Source organism: Portunus trituberculatus, chromosome 21 (assembly GCF_017591435.1).
Source record: "Portunus trituberculatus isolate SZX2019 chromosome 21, ASM1759143v1, whole genome shotgun sequence".
Classification (NCBI taxonomy): Eukaryota; Metazoa; Arthropoda; class Malacostraca; order Decapoda; family Portunidae; genus Portunus; species Portunus trituberculatus.
The window spans coordinates 17,653,214-17,677,158 of NC_059275.1; the positions used below are offsets into that span (position 1 = coordinate 17,653,214).

The 23,945-nt window shown below is 39.7% G+C and overlaps 2 protein-coding genes across 8 annotated transcripts in view; one reads left to right on the plus strand and one right to left on the minus strand.

Moving 5' to 3' along the window:
* Positions 1-521: 521 nt before the first annotated feature.
* LOC123506970 (roquin-1-like) lies at positions 522-20,236 on the plus strand. The gene is made up of 10 exons (XM_045259432.1): positions 522-659; positions 1,720-1,906; positions 2,280-2,469; positions 2,814-3,050; positions 4,576-4,751; positions 8,206-8,442; positions 9,544-11,037; positions 11,504-11,734; positions 12,301-12,399; positions 12,956-20,236. The coding sequence occupies exons 2-10, from the start codon at positions 1,745-1,747 to the stop codon at positions 13,025-13,027; spliced, it is 2,898 nt and encodes a 965-aa protein (XP_045115367.1). The 5' UTR covers positions 522-659; positions 1,720-1,744; the 3' UTR covers positions 13,028-20,236.
* Positions 20,237-22,423: 2,187 nt separating this feature from the next.
* The window catches only part of LOC123507178 (tudor domain-containing protein 7A-like), a 44,140-nt gene continuing 42,618 nt past the window's right edge, over positions 22,424-23,945 (minus strand). For 5 of the 7 annotated variants that reach the window (XM_045259841.1, XM_045259838.1, XM_045259839.1 and 2 more), the window contains one exon: positions 22,424-23,199. In XM_045259841.1, coding sequence (XP_045115776.1) covers positions 22,976-23,199 — 224 coding nt within the window. In that variant the 3' untranslated portion in view covers positions 22,424-22,975. The remainder of the gene's footprint in view (positions 23,200-23,945) is intronic. The other 2 variants (XM_045259845.1, XM_045259844.1) reach the window with 1 other exon arrangement.

The following is a 23,945-nucleotide window of genomic DNA, read 5'->3' on the forward strand; positions in this document are numbered from 1 at the left end:
TTTTTTCTTCCAAATAGTGTTTAGGTAAACGTTTGCTTATTTTGTTTCGTTAAAGTATATAAAGGTGTAAAATTGTTGTTGATGTAAAATTATCATTATTCAGTACTTCATTGCTCCTTTTATTAATATGCACTGTAGGTCATTCAAGACGCTCTAGGTAATACGGTACATATAAATTTCGTAACCGTAAATACCGCAATATGTATCTGCACAGTAAGAAAATTTTCTAAAGGATCTTTAGTCCTGCCTTATGTAACAATGCCATTCTTTTAATTTCACCGGCGAAACTTTCTCTTTGATTATAAACCTGAATAATGAAATTTAAAGAGTCTTACCAAGCAGTAGGAGATAGATTGTATTTTTATGTTTAGCATCCTTACCTATCTATCGAGACACGGCATATAAAAGTGGAAACAAAACAGCCGTAAATATTACCCTATCTCAGGTATGGGCATGGCATGGAGAGGCACTGATGTAACAGCAGCCTTGCTATAGTACTGGTGAAGGGCCATGCAGGGCGTAGGGGGAGGCGGCGAGCCGGCTGTGGAAGGGCAGCGGCGCCGCCTCCGCGATAAATCCTCGCTGGCCAGTGCCAGGCTCAATATGGCTTCACGGATGCACTTGTGACATTTCCCAAACATATATTCGCTACAATCCCAGTGAGTACAACATTTCTCACCCCACACCATGACACACCTAGAATAAATAACCCCGTGTTTCGTTGTACAGCCGCGGCAGTAGCCTGGGGGGCGGAGGGAGGAGGGAATGACACTCCCTGACAGGAGCCAACCAGTTAGGAAGAGTTGAGTCTCATATTTAAGGATGAAGGGTGTGCTGCCCGTGTCTCTGTGGTGGTGTTAGTGTGGCCTCAGCCTCACTGGGGCTGTGATGGGCTGGTGTGTGAGTGTTTTAAGGCAGTAATGGTGACGTGCTGTATTAGGGTCACGGGTGTTTAGCCTGCTGGGAGGGACGGGGGTGGTGCCCTCTAGAAAATGCACTATTAACATAAGGGAAGTCTCAAAACTAAAGTTGATAAACGCGTGACAGTCTCTTCAAGATACATAAAACTTGTGCAAACCTTCCATATTTATCTATCAGTTTGTTTCATGAGTGAGTGTTGTAACAATTTGATAACTGCATCCATTACACTCATCTGCCATCCTGTTTGGTGATAAATTTCTACTCGTTTCCTTGTATAACCTAACTCTGTCAAGCTTCAACCTGTAAATAGCACTAGTTTGACAATGTTTAAAAACAGATTAGATAAGCACTTAAATTTATTAGATTTATAATTATGTATAGCACTGCATGATAGTTTTTATAAGAAATTTACTATAGTTAAACAAGACATGATCCCCATGTATGGGGACCACAAATTGTAGAGGATTTCACTGCAGGACTTAGCCCTGTTAATGGGCCAAATATTTAGAATTAGTATATAATGTATTGTGTACTTGTAAGTGTATCTTTAAGTACTGATGACGAGGTCGCTGTGCGACTGATACAGGATAACCTAGATGGGCCCTGGTGGCCCTTTGTTATCCTATTATTTATGTTATATGTTATGTTATGTTATGTTACTTCATGTCCTGTGCTAAGTACAAAGCCAGTGCGTGCCCTCACCTCTCTGTGCTGCCTGTTGGACTGTGGCTGCACCAGCCCCTCACTGGTCAAGTCCACGGCACAGTACAGCGTCACATGTTTGCCTTGGTCTTGCAGGAGGTTGTAGCATGAGCCTGGGAACATGCCTATCCAGGCCCCCCAGTGGACCGAATTCTTGTCGTGTCCCATCTGCTGCCATGAGTTTGACAGTGGACAGCGTGGCCCCATCAGCCTCGGGTGTGGTCACACTGTGTGCCGCGCCTGTCTGGCCAAGCTACAGCGCAACCAGTGCCCCTATGACCAGGTAACACAGACCAGGAACAACAAGAGTAGTAGTAGTAGTAGTAGTAGTATTAGTAGCAGCAGTATTAATAATAGTTTTGTATATAAATGTTTGCATTTTCTCATCACAATATCTACATATTCTGTTTGTTTTACCAGTATGAGTATGTGCTGCCTGTAACACAGAACTAACCAGGGATCAATCCTCATTTCACTTACCACTCTGCTTTATTTCACACTGGAATATCCTTGTTCCCAATGTGCAGTTTGATTTTTATTCAGATAAATTAATTTAATGCTTTAATCCTCTTTCATAGTTTTATTCTGTTTTCAGATTTCTACAAAAACTTGCTGAATTCCTTACCAGTCTCATTGTGTGTGACTCTCCATTCCAGACTGTAATGCGACTGGAACTGGACCAGCTTCCAGTCAATGGCGCACTGCTGTCCCTGGTGGGGGCCGGAAGCACTGTGGAGGAGGGGGACTTGCCCCCTCCTCCACCAGTGCCTGCCTCCCATACCACTAACTACCTCATGGCAGTCAAGTGTATCAAGGAATTGGCACTCTTTCTAAAGCCCTTTTCTGGTGCGTAGGTGTGCTGTTTTGTCTTTTATCTGTTCAAGCATCATGCTGATTTGTGGCACTGCATGAGATTGATCAGATTTTTATTTTGTTGTAGTTTTTAAAGTGAAATATTGCCAAATTCATTTGAAGACAATTTTTCAAAGCCTTTAGTTTCCTTCATTTTTCAAATCCATGAATTTCAAGAAGGCTGTATTTTGTTGATGTCTGGTATTACGTCTTTGTGCCATTAATAATGACATCACCAATTTGAAGTGCTCCTTGGTGTTTGTAGTTCTTGTCATGTACAGCATCTCTTGTGTATGCATGTAACAATCACTGACATGACACTGCTGCATGTCCCACAGGCTCGGGCACCAATGGCTCCACCTCACTCCTATCCCGGCCAATGCAGAGGAAGCTGGTGACCCTCATCAACTGCCAGCTGGTGGAGGACGAAGGGCGAGCCAGGGCAGTGCGGGCTGCACGCTCCCTGGGTGAGAGGACTGTCACTGAGCTCATCCTTCAGCACCAGAACCACCAGCAGCTCTCAGCCAACCTGTGGGCAGCTGTGCGGGCTAGAGGGTGTCAATTCCTCGGCCCTGGTGAGCAAACACTGGGTGTTAGTTGCTAAAGTGACAAAGTGACTGTGACAAAAACTGCTTGACCAAGGCAGGAATCAGTTTGGGATTTTTCAAAGACAAGCTCCATGTCTGTTACTTGATGGTTTTGGAATTGTGCGGCAATCTTCAGACATTGCTTAAAGCTTCAAAGAATTTTTTATCTGTTTACATTGATGCCAATCAGAAGTTTTTGTCTGTAAGGCTAGCCATGCCAAATGGTATAATTACATGATGATTATGGCAGTAATCCTGTTTTGATGAGAAATAACTTTTGGTGAAAGGGTTGCCATAATAAAAGATGTGCCAAACTTGCCTGGTGGTATATAGTTTAACAGTCTATTTACTTGTGCATGCAGAGCACACATTGGTCCTCTCACTCATACACCTTCCGTTCTTTCCTCCTCAGAAATTATTATTTCATTCTCCCAATGCAGAGGTGGTGATTGAGATGTACAGTGGAGACTCAATACTTGAACGTCTAAATAGTCTAACTTTTCAATAGTCGAACGCAAAAGTTTGACTTAATACTCGAAAAAATACCTATTAGTTGAACGTTCGTCCACGTGGCTGTAAACAAAAATGGCCTCATCCTTCCCGCCACCCCACACACTCTACCGGTCCACCACAACCAGTTGATCTTTCGCTGTCATAAGAATAACATTGTCCTGGGCTTTCATCCTTCCTGCCGCCCCACGCGCCCCACCAGTCCATCGCAGCCAGGAAGAATAACCGATCTTGCAGCTGAGTACTGTATGGCTAAATCTACAGTAGCCACAATACTGAAGAAGACGGACCTCATTAAAAGAGCTGATGTGGCTATTGGTGTGAAAAGGCAATTTAAGCGACCTGCGGCAGTGGAAGAAAAGAAAACTTGTTGAATGGATAAACCAAAGGCTGGATGGCTGGTGATTCTGTCAGAGGGCATAATTTGTGCGAGGGCTAGGCTGCTGAATCGTGATCATATTTCTGATACTACATCTGACACCAATGATGATTTTAAAAAGTAAGAAACGGGTGGTTTTTGAATTTCAAGAAAAGAACTGGAATTCATTCTGTTGTGAGGCACAGCAAGACTGCAAGTGCTGACAGAGTTGCCACTGAGTAATTTGTGCCTAAATTTAAGAAATTTGTGGATAAGGAGTGCTTAAGCCCTCAACAGATCTTTAATTGTGATGAAATTGGTCTGTTTTGAAAAAAAAAAACTACCAAACATGATCTATATAACAAAGGAAGAGAAGTGTTTGCCAGGACACAAGTCCATGAAAGAAAGGCTAACCCTGCTTCTGTGCGCCAATGTTAGTGGTGACTGCAAAATGAAACCGTTGCTTTTTTCTCAACTTTGGTTTGGCAATGGCTGGAACAAATTATCTGATTTATAGGTATCAATAGTCAAACTTTTTAATACTCGAACGGTCATTTGGAACTAATTAAGTTCGAGTATTGAGTCTCCACTGTATTTAATGCCTATTTTTCCCAGTCACTTACTTCTTCTTATTTCACCCCACAGCCATGCAGGAGGAGGTGCTGAAGTTGGTTCTGCTGGCCCTGGAGGATGGCTCAGCTCTGTCCAGAAAGGTGCTGGTGATGTTTGTTGTGCAGCGGCTGGAGCCACACTTCCCACAGGCTTCCAAGACCAGCATCGGACATGTGGTGCAACTGCTTTACCGAGCCTCCTGCTTTAAGGTACAGCATGCAGGTGCAAGGCAGAGCTACCTGCCTGAACTGTGAAGGCCTGTGTAGAAAGAAAATTAAGTTTGGCTTAGGAACTTTTATGGAAACTAGAGAAAATATTTGGCTTAAATTTTTTTGTTGTGTGTAGTTTGATTGTATTAATTGTATGATTAATCCCTGACTAAAGAGTGACACACCAGTGTCCAGCTTATGGAAAGTGTGGGTGTTGCAAATGTGCCTAAGGATGCTTTCTCTCTATCAGTCCAATACAGGAGGGTGATAATTGTTTCAGCATGAACTGGTAACACTGATAAAGTTGTTCGTTTGAACCAGCCTAGTTTCAGTAGTGTCAACCGGGGTAATTTGGACCAGGTTTTGACAAACTTTGATACTGTTCCCACATTTATTAAGATAAACTTACAAAAATTTTATGAAAACATAAGCAAGTTATTCCCTTTAAATCACTAACAAAAAAAAAAAAAAAAAAAATCCATAGCAGATTCTTCAGCTTTGAAGTAATAAGCGTGGTTCAGTTATCAAAAAATTGGGGTAATGTGAACCCCCCACCGGGGTAAACTGAACCACCCATGGGGTAATTTGAACCACCCTTTGCAAAATAAATAAAAAAAAAATATATATATATATATATATATATATATATATATATATATATATATATATATATATATATATATATATATATATATATATATATAAATGGATATAATTCCTCAAAAAAATAAAGTTTTATTTCATAAACATTGAGCCTTTCACATTCAAAATAACAAAATCAATGGCAAGAAACAGTGTAGAACAAAAAACTGTTACTCATAGACTACATAGCCTACTCATTTACTTGGCTACTTTAGCCAATGTTTTGGTGTAACACTTGAAGTTATTGTATTCAGTAAGAAGATTATTTATTCTGAATGTGAAAGGTACTTTTATAAGGTCCCTATGAAGTGATACATAAGCATATAATAAGCAGATTATATGCATATATATTACTAATGGGCACTCTAGCAGACGAAAGAGGATCAGCTGAGTAAAAACAGGGTATAGGCTCAGGGTGTCAAAAGACTGGTCACGTTAATTTTCCTTCCCACTCTGCAGGCTAGCGAGCAACAGGGAGCTGATTTTTTGTATAAAAATACTGCTCATTGGTTTCCACATTCATTTTTCTATAGATTATTGAGCTCGCTATCGCTAGCCTGTAGAGAGAGTGTGAGCGGACAATTCCTAGCTTTTTGAAGTCCTTTATAGGCTTATAGTCTTCATTAAAAATTTCCCTAAATTACCCTAATTATCCTAATAATCATTATTGGGTATATAATGAGTCTAAGCAATCCCCTTTATAAGCCAAAGATGGCACAGGGCAAAATATTAATGCATATTCTCAAAATATAAACAATTGCACTAAAACTACCGGTTCGATTTCCCCCGGCCGCATTTTCCTTACCGGGGTAAATTGAACCAAAAAGTGAGCGTTAATTGTGAGAAAACGAAGCTAAATAAAGTATTGCTGATGAAATCATGTTAAAGTAGAGGTAAAACACTCTGTAATCATCAATTTGGAAGAGGATAGTTAGTCGCGTCTGACTGCCACAACAAAGTTCGCCGAAACCGCTGATTTGGTAAACAAACTTTGCCGCACTTTTTTTTTTGGCTACGATTCAGTGCTTTCAGTCATATAATTGTAATTTCTTTCCTGTATCGATTTTTTTTTATCAAACCTGCACAAGAAATGTGAAAATAGTTACTTTCTATCGTGAAATGCTCAAAACTTCAAAAAGAAATTTATATATGAATTTATTGTACATAAGAATGAGGCGGTCCGAATTGTTCCGGTTCATTGGACGGTCCGATTTTCCTGGTTGACACTACACCAAAAAGCTTTGTGATGGATAGAAGGTTATTTGACTTGTCCTGATGCATCTCTATGGTGGTATTTATAGTGTGTGTGTGTGTGTGTGTGTGTGTGTTTGTATATATTTAGCTAGTTGTATTTTACCTAGTTGTATTGTACAGGGTTTGAGCAGGGCTCATAGTGTCCTGTCTCCATATCTCCATTTATCTAATTTTTCCTTAAAGTTATGTGCTGTGACAATTCCATTATCCAATGCATTCCATTTTTCCATCGTTCTGTGTGGAAAACTGTATTTTCCAATATCCTTCACACACTGCCTCATCCTGATCTTTTCATGTCCTTCCATCTTCTTCTGTCAACAGCACCAGGTCTTCTTTGTCTATCTTTTCAATATCATTTACTATCTTATACATTGTTATTAGGTCCCTGGGTTCTATCTTGTAAGGTTGGCAGTCCCACTTCCTTCAGTCGTTCTTCATATGTGAGGTCCTTTAATTCCGGCACCATCTTTGTAGCAATTTTCTGTATCCTTTCCAATTTTCTTATATTCTTTTTAGAACTCGGAGACCATACCACTGCTGCATATTCCAGCCTTGGGTGTGTCATGCTTGTGATGATTTTTTTCATCATATCTTTATCCATGTAATGAAATGCCACTCTTATATTAGTCAATATCTTATATGATAGTCCAAATATCTTGCTTATGTGTTTATCAGGGCTCAGATTTTCTTGTATAATCACTCCAAGATCTTTTTCATCTTTAGTCTTCATTATTTGCTCGTTTCCCATCAAATAGTTCCTTATTGGTCTTCTCTTACTCTTTCCTAGTTCCATTATGTGACATTTCTTGGCATTAAACTCCAATTTCCACTTCTTGCTCCATTCATAGATCTTGTTTAAATCTTTCTGCAACAGCAGACAGTCCTCTCTGGTTTTGATAACTCTTAGCAACTTTGCATCATCAGCGAATAAATTTATATAACTGTTTATCCCAATGTGAATGTTGTTTACATAAACTTGAAACATAATGGGGGCTAACACTGACCCTTGTGGCACTCTGCTAGTTACTTTACCCCAAGATGAGTATGTATCTCTGATCACAGTTCTCATTTCCCTATCCTTCAAATAATCTCTTGTCCATTCGAGCAAGGTTCCACGCAGTCCTCCTATGTTCTCTAGTTTCCAAAGAAGTCTTCCTGTGGGACTTTATCAAAAGTCTTTTTAATGTCCAGGTATACTGTGTCTACCCATCCATCTCTGTTTTCAAGTACTGCAATAACTCTCGAGTAGAAGCTTAATAAGTTTGACGCACATGACTGCCCTGTCCTGAATCCATATTGTCTATTCGATATGACTTACTCTTCTAGAAATTTAACCCATTTTTCTTTGATAATTATTTCACATAACTTCCCTACGACACTTGTAAGTGACACTGGTCTGTAGTTTAGTGGTTCAGTTGCCTTTCCTCCTTTGAATATTGGTGTGTGTGTGATACAATGACAGAAGTATTGCCATCATCCCTTGATAGCAGATAAGAGGTGAGATATAGAGATAAATCTAAACATATTGCACACTAGCTCATGAATGTGTCTATTCCAGGTATCAAAGAGAGAAGGAGATTCATCCCTCATGCAGCTGAAGGAGGAGTTCCGCACTTATGAGGCACTGCGGCGAGAGCATGATGCCCAGATAGTCCAGATTGCCACTGAAGCTGGACTAAGGATTGCCCCAGACCAGTGGTCCTCGCTGCTGTATGGAGATACTGCGCACAAGTCACACATGCAATCCATCATTGACAAGTTACAGACCCCACAATCCTTTGGGCAGTCAGTGCAGGTAAGGTAGCTCCAATGCTGTTGTCCCTTAAGGTACTGCAAGACAGCTGCTCTGGTTTCAAACTGTAAGATCAATTTGTATCACTGGTTTCACTTGTATCTTTTTAACCCCTAACGTGCGACCAGCCTACATATAGGTGGGTGATATTTGAAACTGTAATACCGATCAGCTTACATATAGCAAGGACTGTAAAAACTGGCGGTAAAAGGTAGTGAGCTGGCATTAGCACCACTGGAAAGAGCATTTTCTGTAGGTCAAGACTGACTATTGTATCGCTGGCCTGCACTGTGTACTAGCAGTCCACCTGCCCCTCCCCCATTTCCATGTGATTCACCAAGGGTCTGGTCAACCCTTTCCCTCCCTCTTCCCGCCTCCTCTCCCCTCCCTAGGCCTTCCTTTCCTTTGTGTGCGTTAGTGGAGGGTTGTCTGGCACCATGTAAACCTCTGGCATGCACGTACACGTGTGCATACATGTTCACCAGAAATGAGCCATGAATTTTTTTTTTTTTTTTTTTTTTTTTTTTTTTATGGTTGTAGGAGGTGATAGCTGTATGATGCATACATACATGTGGCATCATGATGTTTCCTGTGTTACACCATTCATTCTAAAGTGGTGCAACACATCCAAATCATCAATCTTTCATTACTTTTACGTAAAACTTACGTTTGACACGTGAAACACCCGTTCTCTGTTGGCCCGCAGGGAGGATATTTCTTAATTTTTCAGACTTTGGCGGCCCACCACAGCTGAACCAGAGCACTTAGAGAGTTGCAGATTTCGAGTTCAGATGCGTAAAATTATGATCTACAATCTCATAAGAAATGAAAAATCCCTTGGTGAAAGCTGAAAAATACCCAAAAATGGTCAGCCAGGGGGGGGAAGGAAGGTAAAAAACAAATGTTGTATGTAAGGGGTTAATTACAAAACCATCAGTAGATGAACAATGTTTCAGATTTACTCATATATGGCAATCTACATCAGCTGTTGTATAACTGAAGATCATTCCTTCACCTTTTTGTGATATATGATATCTGTTATACATTCCTCAAGAAAATGTATTTCTGTACATGGTGTAATCCTTTGATGAATGTTTGTTACAGGAGTTAGTGATAGCTCTGCAGCGCACTGGGGACCCTGGACAATTGTCATCCCTGCGACCTCAGTTGGAGCTGTTGGCATCCCTGGACCCAGCCCCCGATGCACCACCACCAGGATGGAAGCCGTGTGCAGCAGCCATGGAGGCAGTGCGGGCAGTGGTAACTGGCCTCGTGCACTTCATCCAGCACCATGGCAACCGCAAGCTACCAGATGCCCACCATCCCCACAATGCCAAATACAAGACCAGCATGTGCCGGGACCTCACTCAACGTGGTGGTTGTCCCCGTGGTAACAACTGTACCTTTGCCCATTCAGAGGAGGAGCTAGAAAAGTACCGCAATCGCAGCCGCAAACATGGCAAAGGCTTGGCTCCTCCCATAGCTGCTCCAGCCCTCAAGACCCCATCACAGCACCTCACTGTTCCCACAGCACCTTTAACACCCCACCCTCCAGCTGGAGTAGAAGCCAAGAATGGGGAGCATCCACCTGCTGCTGGTCCTGTGGCTAAAGTCAGTGCAGTTGATGAATTGCTTCCAGTTGGAGATCTACAACCACCAGCTGCTCCACTCCCCTTTGAAGCCCATAAGTTTGTACACCTGCCAACCCACACACAGTCCTTGCCTGTACTTCCTGCCCCCACCCCCACCCCAGCCATCATCCAACCTGCTCTTGCTCCAACACCATTCCACCCAGCCCCAGTGGCAGAGTACACTTATGGTTCCTTTCACTGTCAACCTCCAGTGTTTGCTCAGCCAGCTCCTCCCCAGCAGCCCCTTCCATCAGCTCCTGCAGCAGCTGTATTCCCTGGCCAGGCAGCAGCCATTGTGCCAGACTTGTATGGTGGAAATCCCCCAACCATGCTCCTTAACACGGCTCCAGTGTACAACGTGACGGGGCACACCAACGAGTTTTGCATCCCCATTGCCAACACCAAGCCCACCAACTCTGGCCTCCACCCATTGGTCTCCTGCTGGCCAGACACCAGTTGTGCTGCCTTCTGTGTCACTACCTCCCCTGCTACCACCACCTTGGCCCCAGCCTCTATCATGGCCTCTAAATCCATGGAGGAATTAAAGGAGAGGAAGGAAGCCATCATGAATCAGCTGGAGACCATCGTGGGCAAGGAGGCCACACACCAAGTAGCCACACGAATTGCCAATGGGGAGGAGCCCAACAAGCCTCAGGAATTCACTTCCACCTACAGCATCTGGACCTCTGGGGCAGACTTCTACATAGCACCTAAGGGTCTTGAGAAGCCATACGAGCCTGCTGCCGGTTACCGAACCTTTGCTGCACGCAAAGAGGAGGGGAAAGGCAAGGATGATTTTATCCCATTTGATCCTCCTTTGGTGAGTCGGTTCGGACCAATCTCTCGCATGTCCCGCACTGTCATCCAGCCGGCCAACCCCATCCAGTCCTCAGTCAGCAGTGCTACCGAGACCACTACCACTCCTACTGTGAGGCGTCCAGTGCCTGCCATTTCCCCTATGCCCCAGGTGACTGTGCAACATTCATGCCGTAGAGGCTTAGACATACTTCTGTCTTGTTCATTGGTGGGTCTTTACTATTCATTATTCTCTTCTCCAAGTTGTGTATATATATATATATATATATATATATATATATATATATATATATATATATATATATATATATATATATATATATATATATATATTACACACACACACACACACACACACACATATATATAAGGAAGGAAAGTTATACCCTATTGCCTAACCATTTGCTGTCACCCTTTTTGTTGTAACTGCTTTGTTGCCAATTTCCTTGCCCCACACAAACATATAGTGAATGTTCTTTCTCTTTGCAACACAACAACTGCTCTCAATTGTTAGTATATTTATTCTTTGGTTTCACAAGTTTTATTAATGACAATCATGCTGGCATCTTCACCATTAATACACCATTGACATGACCCCTTACCTTTGTGTGTCCCAGATGCTGTATCAGCCGGGTGGGTACACAGTAGGAGTGATGACGTGCATTCCTGCCTCCCTGGAGCACATGAACACCATGGGCCACGGCATTGTAGATCCACTCTTCACGCAGCTGGACTCCTCAGGAATCCGGGCCGTTTCTGCAGACCCAGCCCAACAGGAATGTTTGAGGCAACAATTTGCAGCCACCAGAGAAGGGATGGATGCCATAGTGCTGGATGAAAAGAGAATGGTGAGGCTATAAGGTTGATAAGGAATTAGCAAAGAGATGCTGATAAAGTATAAGTAGATTTGTTGTTGGCAAGCTTCTACAAGTGCATCCTCAAGGGCGAAGCATCTTTAACACTGGGAAGTATAGCACAAGGTTTCACAATTTAGATTTAGAAAGAAATAAGTTCACCTTAACTGGTGCATTATTACATATAACTTTTTGTGTTTGGCTTGAAATCTATTTAGCATATTCTCTGTATCTATATTCCAGGTTAATGTCCCTTTGTGGAGGGCATTTAGGTTTTAAGTATTTAGGAGCTGTCTTGCACACACCATTTGGCTATATGTAGTCTTCTTATATTCCTTTATCCTAACAATGGCCTGCTGAAATTAAGCATCCTCATGTGTAAATTGGCAGGCGTATCATTAAGAATTTTTCTCTGACAGTACCTGTCAATGTCTCTAAGAGTCTAGAACAACAGGATCAGATGTGTGGTGTGGATGAGGTCTCAGCTTTATGGTCTATGAGCTCATATCTCCAATATAGGATCAAGGGTTACCAAGAGATGACTTATTTTTCCTTGACAGGCAGAGTTGCAGGAAGTGCGTCTGAAGGAAGAGCTGAGTCTGGTGATGAACAGAATTGAGGTCAAGCGGAAGGAGATGGAAAGCAAGGCAGCCTCTCAGGTGGGTATTCACTGTGGCCTTCAGGGAATTTTATCTTATCACTATCCAAAATGATGGAACTTATAGACATTTCAAATCAGACTTTGCTAAGAAAGAAAAGTGCGAAGAAATTAAGATAGTAAGAGTATGTAATTTAAGAATTCAAAGACAGGAATAATTACAGACTCTTCATTGGTGATATAATCTTGAAGGGATTTCTTGAGAACAAGTGCCAGAGAGAAACAATGATGCAGTGGAAACAAACAAGTGACATACAGTTATGATGCTAAAATTAAACCTGCAGCTCAGTTGTAAACATGCTGCATTGCTAAGCAGGTTATGAATAAGACTGCCACATGTTATTTAATTCTATCCAAATATTTTGTTGTTATAGTTATCATTGTAGTATAATAGCAAATAAAAGATAGATGGCAAATGTTTACAGTACTAAGTCTTCGCAAGTAATGTATGAATTCATTTAGTGGATTCCTCAGTAAAATGACAGAAAATTAAATGTTTGTAATATCCACCTTATTGATGTTAAGCTGGATTTCCTAATATGATCCATTTATCACAGGACTCTTCTGAGAAGGACCTTGGGGACTTTGAAAAGAATTGGAAGTTTGATTTTGAGGATGAGAAAGAGTGACAGGTGATGAGGTGAGGTGCAGTACCTATTCCTTGCTGCTACTAAGATTGGTAAGTCCTGCTCCTACCCTTGTTGCTCCCTGCTAGCTGTGATCTGAGTGAGGCCTTGCCCTCTGCTGTCTGTTGCCCAAGTGAGGGTCCTACAGGTGAAAGTGTGCTGTATTAGGACCAGATAATCAAATATACAAAGGAAGGGCAAGGATTTTTTAGTGAAGATTTATGCAACTTGTATATTTTTTTTGTGGATGGGCTAATCAGGGGTGAAATGAATTGAGTTGTGCAGTGTTTTGCTGCTACCAAGCACTCTAAACCAAGAGATAGATATTTAAGGAAAGTGAATGAAAGTATGGATTGCAGTTTTTAATGGACTGCTTGTCACTTGTTATGGAAGCACATGGTCACATAAATTTTGTGCTCTTATCTTTTTGTGGAGCTCTTTGGAAAACTGGTTGACATTTCATGGTGCCAGACATCAGGTGCTTCTCTGAACTTTTGCATCTCTTTTAATAGATATTTTATTTTCAGTCTTATCTATCTGGTTTGATATCCCTAAAGCCCTCAGACATGCAGGAGGATGCTTATATATATATATATATATATATATATATATATATATATATATATATATATATATATATATATATATATATATATATATATATACACACACACACACACACACACACACACACACACACACACACACACACACACACACACACACACACACACACACATCATATAGAGGTGAGGCTTGCCTGATAAATGTACAAGGAGTATTATAGCACTGAGAGTTAGTGATTAAGAGGCAGTGGTCTGTTTAAATCTCAAGCCATATGCCTTGAGACATTGTTCCCATTACAGCACAACAGCAGTCTGAGAGAAAACTGGGTAGTTAATACACATTTTAATACTTTCAAGAGAGTATATATTACATGTACTCTTTACCTAGGATTCAGTGAATGTCATGTCCTCCAACAGTTGTTTGATTGGTTGTGTGTTGATGTGTTGGTGTGGTATGTATTGAATCACCTCAGTGATCAGTGATAACCTTCAGACCAACAGGCTCAGGTCATAGGCAGTGTGTCATCTGTGTATTGTGAAAGTTCAGAATGGTTGCAAAGGCACAAGCTTTCTGTCAGCAGCACTCTTCTCTGCATAGATCTCGAATATACTGGCAAACTAATCAACAGATGACTTATCCTCAGTTTAGAAGTGTAGGAGTGGATGCCTAAGAGGAATGTTTGTTGTCATGATTGTCATGATTGGAATTGAGTCCAGTGCAAAATTTTTGATGAGTTTCTTTAGTTTTCTTACAAAGCTGAGGTGCCAGATGCAGTTCTGGCAAGGCTCAGTATCATTGCTGGCTAAGCTTTGAGGGATGTTGCCAACACTGCATATATGCTTGACATTGTTCAATATTCTCATAGAAGTATTTACATAAATTGATATTTATATTTAAATATTCAAAAATTCTATGAAGGTTTTTATTAATTTAGTCCATTGATGTTTGAATCAGATAAATTTTTAAGGTCTTTTGATGATATATCTCTAGTGTGGACTACTTGTATTTCCTTTGCATCTTCAGTTTTGTGTCTGCTTCATCTTGCTATCTGTGGTCTGTCAGAAAGAATTTGAACTTCAAATGTGAATGTACAGTGAGCCCTAAACACCCACATCCACATCAGGAGACTTTGTCCCTCGGAGGTATTGAATTTGTTGAATTCAAGAGGGTTGTGTGTTGTTTTGCCTTCCTCAAAATCCTGCAGCTCTTTGTCAATTTGTAAATATTTGTTTACTCATCAGTGTGATATAAACAGACTGTGTTTAAAGTATTAAAAACTGAAACATCATATAATGAAGATAAAAGGTTGTAGCATTTCTCACTGTTCAACATAGCTCTTGATTAGTGTAAAACAGTGCTGATGGATACAAGAGTTTCTTGGTTATGGGAATAATGCACAAGAGAAATATGCAATCCCATTGTTTCAATAGAACACTGATGCCTTCACTCCATTGAACTGCTTTGTCTGTTTTTTTTTCCTTAGTAGTTTTCACAACCCATTTTCTGACAGAGTAACTTGTAATAATGCCAATACAGAGTAGTGAGCAGATTAATAATTGTACAAATTTCACACTGCAGTTAGGTAAAAGCTTTTTATTATTAAGGTTCTATGTAAATGCCCAAATTGTCTAGTGTACAAGTTTGTAAAATGTTTATATTTTTGTATTTATTGTCTCCCGCTGACAGATGGAACTCATCCTCTGTGCAGATGAACAAGTGGTCTGCCCATTTAGTTAGCATAATGATGGACAGACTTACTTTTCCCTTTTGTTAGTATTAGCAATCTATTGTAATCCACTTGGCAAGGAAAAGAACCCAACTCTTTCTAAACACTTCTGCATCTGTCTCCCATGAATGAAGGAGCTAGTTTGTGTTGTTCGTATTCCTTGCTGCTATTTAATCATTGGTACAGATTTTGACTGGAATACACATCAAGAACTTTCCAGCTTCAATTCTGTGCCGTAATATGTAATAAGAAAAAATAAGACAAGTGGATCATTAATAATCTTGCCTGTGTTGTCTTATATTAGGGAGTTGTTCCTGGCATTAAAATGAATGACTTAAGTAAATGTATGCCATGTCAAGACTCGTAATTTTGATAACATTTCATGCCACACTTTTATCACATTTTTCTTAGCTGGACAAGTCTGAAGTGTATTCTGTCTGTACATCTGTGGTCTCTGGTTCTCCATATTCAGTCAGGACACCCTTGTAGACCTCAGTAGTCAAGGAAGCAGACAGGTGCCACATCAGGCTGAGGTCATGTGACAATGTATTTTATGCAGTAGGTACTGAAGGGTGCCTAAATTTATCTTGTTAATCAATTTTCATCTAATTCTATCACCTTCCATATATATATATATATATATATATATATATATATATATATATATATATATATATATATATATATATATATATATATATATATATATATATAAAATACACATCCACTCTATATGTACAAAAGGCAGACTGACTTTTTACACCTACTGGAGAACTCGTTAGTATTGTGGCTGGACATTGACCTTACTGAGATTGCCTTTCTCAGTTACATTTCATCATGTGATGCCTTTCATGCCATGATCAAAGATGATCGTTGAAAGTATTACACTTTATTTTTTATTTATTTATTTACTTATTTATTATTATTTTTTTTATTTATTTATTTTTTTTTTTTTTGCAAAAGCTTAAAATTATTCAAAGAAAGAGTACTGAAATACAGACATGGCCATATTCAGCCACACAATATTAACTTTAGTTTATTTGTTATGTAAAGCTGTTGCTTTGCCATGCATTGGCATATTGCCTTGTCATCTGTTATATCTATCAAAGTTTAGTCAAACAGCACAAGTTGTACAAATTTAAGCTAAAACATGACACAAATATTCAGCCTGTTAAGACTTCAGACATTTATTTTCATTGCATATTCTAGATTCCATCTTGGCCTTGTAAAAGTTTCTGTATTACCAGCAGACTGCTGTTGTAACATTTAGCTCCAAAAAATAAGGCAGGGAATGTAGAGGATCACACATCAAAACTGTTGTGGCACCCCTTGGTACCCATGCAGATTGTTAAGCAGGAGGTTCATGGGGGTCTGCTTTCCCCCCCTCCCCACACACACACACACACACACACACACACACACACACACACACACACACACACACACACACACACACACATACACTTGTTTTCTTCAGTAGCTGAAGACAAACTGGATACTGCTGAGATACATTTTGAGTCACAATATGAAGAATGTAATTTACAGTATGTTATGCAATGGGACAGAGCAAGGCAAGTGATAGCTGATGTGATAGAGAGAAAGAATCAATTGTAAACACTTGAACTAGAAACACAAAGATGGCTGGACCTTTTGTGCTTCAGTTTAAAGGTAGTCATAATTGATTTATATTGTTGAGGTGGGGAGCTTAAGTTGCGTTGCTCTGTCTCCCTCATCAATGATTTGGCTTATAATTATAATCATGTCATGAGATATAGATACACATTGTAGAGACAAAGTATTCACTGCCTCTGGAATTAATTGTCCATCATCTGTGAATTAATGTTTACCATGATAAATGCCTTGTGTGTGTTTCATATTGGAATAGTTTGTATATTATTGTACAATAGAGAAAAGTTATTGGAGCACCATTGTAGCCAAACACACTTCATGAAAGTGTGGCCTTGGCAACACTGGTAGTTTGCTGCTGAGCTTCTTCCCAGTAGTATTGTGCTGCTGTCAAGGGTGGAGGGCAAGCTTCTTGGACTGATCAGACCATTTCTTCTATGAATAGTAATTTTTTTTCTCTCTGTAATTTACTTACAATTTCTCATTGTTTTGGATTCAAATACAATATAGCTTAGTTCTGATCAATTTTTTGCTATGGGCTGAAGCTGAATGTCCCAGTGTATCAGACTACATTCAAGTATGTAAATGAGTTTTTAAGTTTCTTTGTTTTTAAATTATTTAAATTTTCTCTTAATTGACAATTGTCTCACTTGAGAAAGAAATTTGAGTGTTGGATGGCCCTACAAACCTTGGCAGCCACTTCAGGGGGAAGAAGCCCAAAATGCTGTTGCTGAGGACATATAATCCCTGGGAACTACGTTACCTGGCGAGATGAGTCCAAATTATGTACATGAACATTGAGCAAGATGATGTGTAAGTCACTGGGTCTTGAAAGGCAAGTGTTAGGGGACACATCAGCTGGTACTTCATCTGCCAGTAATTCAACAAGCTTTTCTGCAGTGCTCCACTGAAAGCAAAAAAATATAAGTGAAGTTACCATAGCAGATATAAGATCAGTCTTCGTGTATTGTAACACTCATCTTGCTCTTCTCATGGTATTAAGCCTATATTAGGAATTGCCAAATTGATTAAAAGTTTATAGCTTTTATTGATTATAGATTAATTATTTACTGTGTATGTATGAATTATCTACTTCCCATGGGAAGCTTTTTTTTCTGCAAACTGCAAATTCTATTATGAAATCCTTTCTATGGGTTGGTGTAGAATTATATCATTCTTTTCTAACAGATAATGTACATGTTGGAAGTGCATAACAAATTATTAAATAGTGGAGTATGGAAGTCCTTTGTTAGCAGATCCTGTAGAGAGCTGCTGTGAAGTCATGTTTCTTGTAAAATGTTTGTAGGTGAAAATATTTTTTATTTTAGCAGTCATGTCTGGTCTGGTCAGCATTGCACTAAGCTGCAGGGAGAATAGAAAGAACTAAGGTTTAGTATCACAAACCTATGTTATCACTAGCACATTAATGGGTTTTAACTCTTGAGATCTGCTTCTTAAGTTCTCAAATATATGGATGTACCAGCAAGTGCATACCATTATCCTTGCTCCACTGTAGCTACATTTGTGATTTCTTGGTGTGTTTTCTGTCTTGGCATCTGTAGGAAGCCATGTTACATCCAGGCATCTTTTTTGGTGTTTGTCTTGGCCAAGGTCTGCACGGCTTGTTAGGTCTTGTTCCTCCTGGCCAAGTTCTAATGATTACCAGTCCTTGTCCTTGGCTTTGTCAATAATATCCTCTTTAAGATGAGCATCATGCCTAGTGGGATAATATTTTGATTTATTAAAAGTTCCAGTCATGCAGATGCTTTTGTTAAGAGACATTGTCGACATGTAGTTTTAGGCAAATTACAATGACAAGATGAACAGCTTCCATCTCATGAATGAACACTTATATTGCTTGTTAGTGTAAAAACACAGAGAAAGTTCATTATTATTTTAAAGAAAATTCAAATGCTAATTTCACTATCCAAATTTTAGTAATTTATTTATTTTTATGATTTTTTGTCAGGTTTGGTAAGTAGCTTCTTTGAAGACTATTATTTGGTTTATATATACTGGAATAATCTCTATTGAGTGTTCTTGGTGTTGGGGTGTGGAACATTCATCTTGTCATGGTGCTTTTGAGAACCAGAGATGCAGCCTGACGACATCAGAATCCATTGGTGGTACAACTTAGTATATATACTAAGTTACCCTCCGTGCTGCCTGTTAGGGAACACTGTTCCTACACACAAGCTTTTGTAATTTGTAAATCAGACTGTTATCAGATAATCTTGTTAAAAAAATTATCTCAACTATGATACAAGTGCAATGAATGAAGTTAATACCAGTCTTAGCAATTTTCTGTGAAGTAAAACACCATGTGAGAACTCAACTCCTGTCACTGAGGACATTTGGTTCTTTATCATAATGGATGAAATGGGAGAAGAGTGTAAAATAATTACAAGCAACTTGAATCTTGGGCTAGATGGGCAAGCAAGTTTTAGTTTAGAATAATGAACAACCAGTAATGTAGATAGCATATTAGTTGAAAAAGGATGCTACATTCAAAGAGGATTTTGACTTCGTCAAGTTGGATTGCCCCAACATAGAACTTACCTCTGTTCTCCCAAATAAAGTATTTGCTTTTATCTGAACCAAGATAAAACCATAGTATGGTATAAACAACTCAAGGATGCTCTACATTCTGGCCTTACCTAGTGGCGTAGACAACTTTTGTATTTACCATGAATACACATATTCTCCCAGTGACTAAGTAAAAAAAAAAATTTACAATGATGCTTCTCACAAGGTACGTAACTGGTAGGGATGTACGTTTTCTACTGTCTCACAATGGGACAGTAGTGAATGAGGATCTGTCAGGCTGGATCTCTGGTGGGGAAGGTTAGGCTCTCACAATGAGAACTGAGCGGGGCTGTCCGTGCCCCACAGTGCCCTGCCATGGCTGCCTCTTATTGGACTGTTCTCATGTCCTGTAAAACTCTCTGGCTCTATTTTGGAGCAGATTATGGACTCCACTTCTCTGTTTTAGGAGGGACCACGGCCATCTTGCTTCATGTACAGCCACTGGGTCTTGATCTTTTGTAGGATGGAGAGGGATTTTTACTTTTTTATATTCCCAGTGTTACTCCTGAGCCTGGTTGAGGGCAAGAAGGTAAAGCACTAAGTGGAGGCCATTTTTTAAAAATCCAACCATGTTGAGTGACAGGTGTCTCCTCTGGGGCTGGGCAGCTCCCCCTCTGATGTTAGCATGTTGCACATGTATCGTTACGATTATATTAATCAATATGTCATTGTACTTTGCCCAACAATAAAACTCATGTGAACTGTAAGCTGTGTACTATGTTGAGTCCTGTTGTGTGAATGAAACTGGTGACTTTGTTACCATGAAATATGAAAAAGATGGCATACAGAACATCCTAACTTTTAAGATAAAGAGGAGATACAAGCGCAAGCAAAATTAACAGCCTGAGTCCGACACCAGGGAGCAAATTAATAGTGGTGTTCCTCAGGGTTCTGTCCTGTCACCCACTCTCTTTCTATTATTCATTAATGACCTTCTTAACCAAACTTCTTGCCCTATCCACTCCTACGCTGATGATACCACCCTACATCTTTCCACGTTCTTTCAGAGACGTCCAACCCTTCAGGAAATCAACAGATCACGCGGGGACGCCATGGAATGCCTGACTTCCGATCTTTCTAAGATTTCCGATTGGGGCAGAGAAAATCTAGTAGTTTTCAATGCCTCAAAAACTCAATTCCTCCATCTATCAACTCGACACAACCTTCCAGACAACTATCCCCTCTTCTTCAATGACACTCAACTGTCTCCTCTTCCACAATGAATATCCTCGGTCTGTCCTTTGCTCATAATCTTAACTGGAAACTTCACATCTCATCTCTTGCTAAAACAGCTTCTATGAAATTAGGTGTTCTGAGGCGTCTCCGACAGTTTTTCTCGCCCTCCAACTGCTTACTCTGTATAAGGGCCTTATCCGTCCCTGTATGGAGTACTCTTCGCATGTTTGGGGGTTCCAGTCACACAGCTTTGCTTGATAGGGTGGAATCGAAAGCTCTTCGTCTCATCAACTCCCTCCTCTGACTAACTGTCTTCAGTCTCTTTCTCACCGCCGAAATGTTGCATCCCTTTCTATATTTTATCGCTATTTTCATGGTAACTGTTCTACTGATCTTGCTAACTGCATGCCTCCCCTCCTCCTGCGGCCATGCTGCACAAGGCTTTCTTCTTCCTCTCATCCCTATTCTGTCCAACTCTCTAATGCAAGAGTTAACCAGTACGCTCAATCATTCATCCCTTTCACTGGTAAACTCTGGAACTCCCTCCCTGCATCTGTATTTCCGAATTCCTACAACTTGTCTTCTTTTAAGAGGGAGGTATCAAGGCATTTGCTCCCCTAATTCTGGCAGACGGTTTTGGCACTTTTTGTACTCTTTGGAGAGCCAGCGCTCAAGTGGGCCTTTTTCTAACTTTCTTTTTTTTGCCCTTGGCTGGCCCTCTTCCCTGTGGTGTGAGGAAGACGACAGGATAGTGCACTGGAAAGTCTTGATAAGTGTCTAAACTTTAGAGCATACACCAAACCCTCCATTATCACATGAAATTGGTGCCTAAAAAACCGTGCGATAGCAGAAAATGCGATAACGGAAGTGAAGAATAAATAGGAAATAAATAAATTGATGCCTCACCCAAAAATTTTTGTTACCCTAAATTTACTACAATTAATACTGGAGTAGCTTATTAACATTTGACAATCTGAATGAATGAAAACCAGCTCTAAACAACAGAATACCACATGCGAGACTGAGGGTGGTGGTGGTGGTGGTGGTGGTGGTGGTGGTGAGCACAATGACTGGAACCAATCGGCTCCCTTATTCAAATTACATGACGTGAATACACAGTGATGATTGGCTGCTGGCTCCTCCTCCTCCTCCTCATGATCATCATCTTTCTCCCCCTCCACCTCTTCCTCTTCCTCTTCCTCCTCCTCCTCCCCCCATCTAAACGTTTCGTTGGTGTGTGGTTGGGATATGGGTACTACTACTACTACTACTACTACTACTACTACTACTACTACTACTACTACTACTACAACAACTAATACTACTACTACGGGTGCGCGATAACGACTTCCCAGATGCGCTAAAACTGAATTTTGCAGATTTTCATTAGTGCACGATAACACCTAAACACAATAACGGAGGGTTAGGTGTACTTAAATGATCTCTTGATGAAGAATGACTGCCAGCTACATCATATAATAACAAAATCTTTATTTTCATTACATATTAAATTCATAAAGAAATAATGAAAATTTAATTACTCACAATTTTCTGATACTATTTCCAAAACAAAGTGTAACTCAGTATAGGTAAATTCTTAATACCATACTTTATATATATATATATATATATATATATATATATATATATATATATATATATATATATATATATATATATATATATATACTAGTACTAGAAAGGTATTGTTACCTCACCTACTATATAATAATTACATTTCTACATGATTTCATAGTACCACAGATGTAAACCCACCTCACCAAATTGCAATGTTTCATAAGACATCTCTTCTCTGACCTAAGTACTGTACGAAGTTAACACACTTTAAGTAAAAATATATAGAATCATTGCTCAGAGAGAGAGAGAGAGAGAGAGAGAGAGAGAGAGAGAGAGAGAGAGAGAGAGAGAGAGAGAGAGAGAGAGAGAGAGTTCAAAGTACAAAAAACTACAAATTCAAACATTTCTTACTGATAAGAAGCATTAACTCCAAAAAAAATTAAACCACGCACAAAAAGATCAACATCAACACTAAGACCTGCAATGTATCAACATTATTATTATTATTATTATTTTTACCGAAAATAATTAATCTTTTACTTTTTGAGTGATAAAGTTTACCTTCTTCTATTTAACATTTAACATCTAAGAAATTTCATTCAATTAATGGATAGTCAAACTAAACATATAAACTTCAAAATTATTAAGACTCAAGAAAAAGATTAGCATGATACAGAGTGCTTTCAGAAGTCTCAAGCCCATGTGTAGACAGCACGATCTTCCTCTACAAGGATCTGATTGATATATAAATCAACTGCCTTGTCAGATGTGTCAATCAGCAGTAATGAGAGCACTAACAAGTTGTTTTTGTCCACTTCCTTATCATACACCACAGAACTGAGGTATTTCTTTCCTGTCAATGTGCGGAAGTGAAAAGCGTCCTCAGGGGTCCATGATTTGTTTGCAGGTTCAATACCTGTAAAAAATAATCATATAAATGAAGAAAAAAGGCATGATAAGTCATCAGTACACCTACCCACCTTAACCCTACTTCTGTAGATTATCTTAGTAACAGATTCCAATAGCCAATGTCAGTGACTTTTGGATATGCTGAGGGAGACACAGTAACTGCAGGACAGAGATAAAAGTAAAACAAAAGACGAAGAAACCAGCTTGCCTGCTTATTAAGAGTAGAATGTACACAGTTTTTTTTTTTAAGTTATCAAATCAACTTAAATAAGGCAACAGTGAGAAGGAAACAGGTGTTGGCTGTAGTCTCCTCTCCATTCTCTGATACCATCATTGTCCTATACTAGCTTTGAGGTCTGTTGATGCATTGTTATTAACTAACAGCTGTTCTAAAACAATAAATTCTGCAAAGCTTTGGAGCCGAGAGAGCCTGTCAGTTGGTAGTGTATCTGTAAAGCACCAGTAAGTGGACTGAGACCGATGTAGGGATAACATTAAGTATCTGGCAAATTGTTTTCTTTTCATCTGTCTTCGGATTAGAGGTATGGCTCAAAATTTCTACTTACACATCATACAGTTCCTGTACGATAATTTCTGGTATCAATTTCTTTTTCCAAGAACCTATATGAGTCTACTATAGAACAAAGACCTTTGAACTAATAAAATGGGATATTCATGAAATCAGTGGCCACCACACGTCCCTGGGGAGTTAAGGGACACCTGAGCCAACCAAGACTTTTACTATTGTGATTT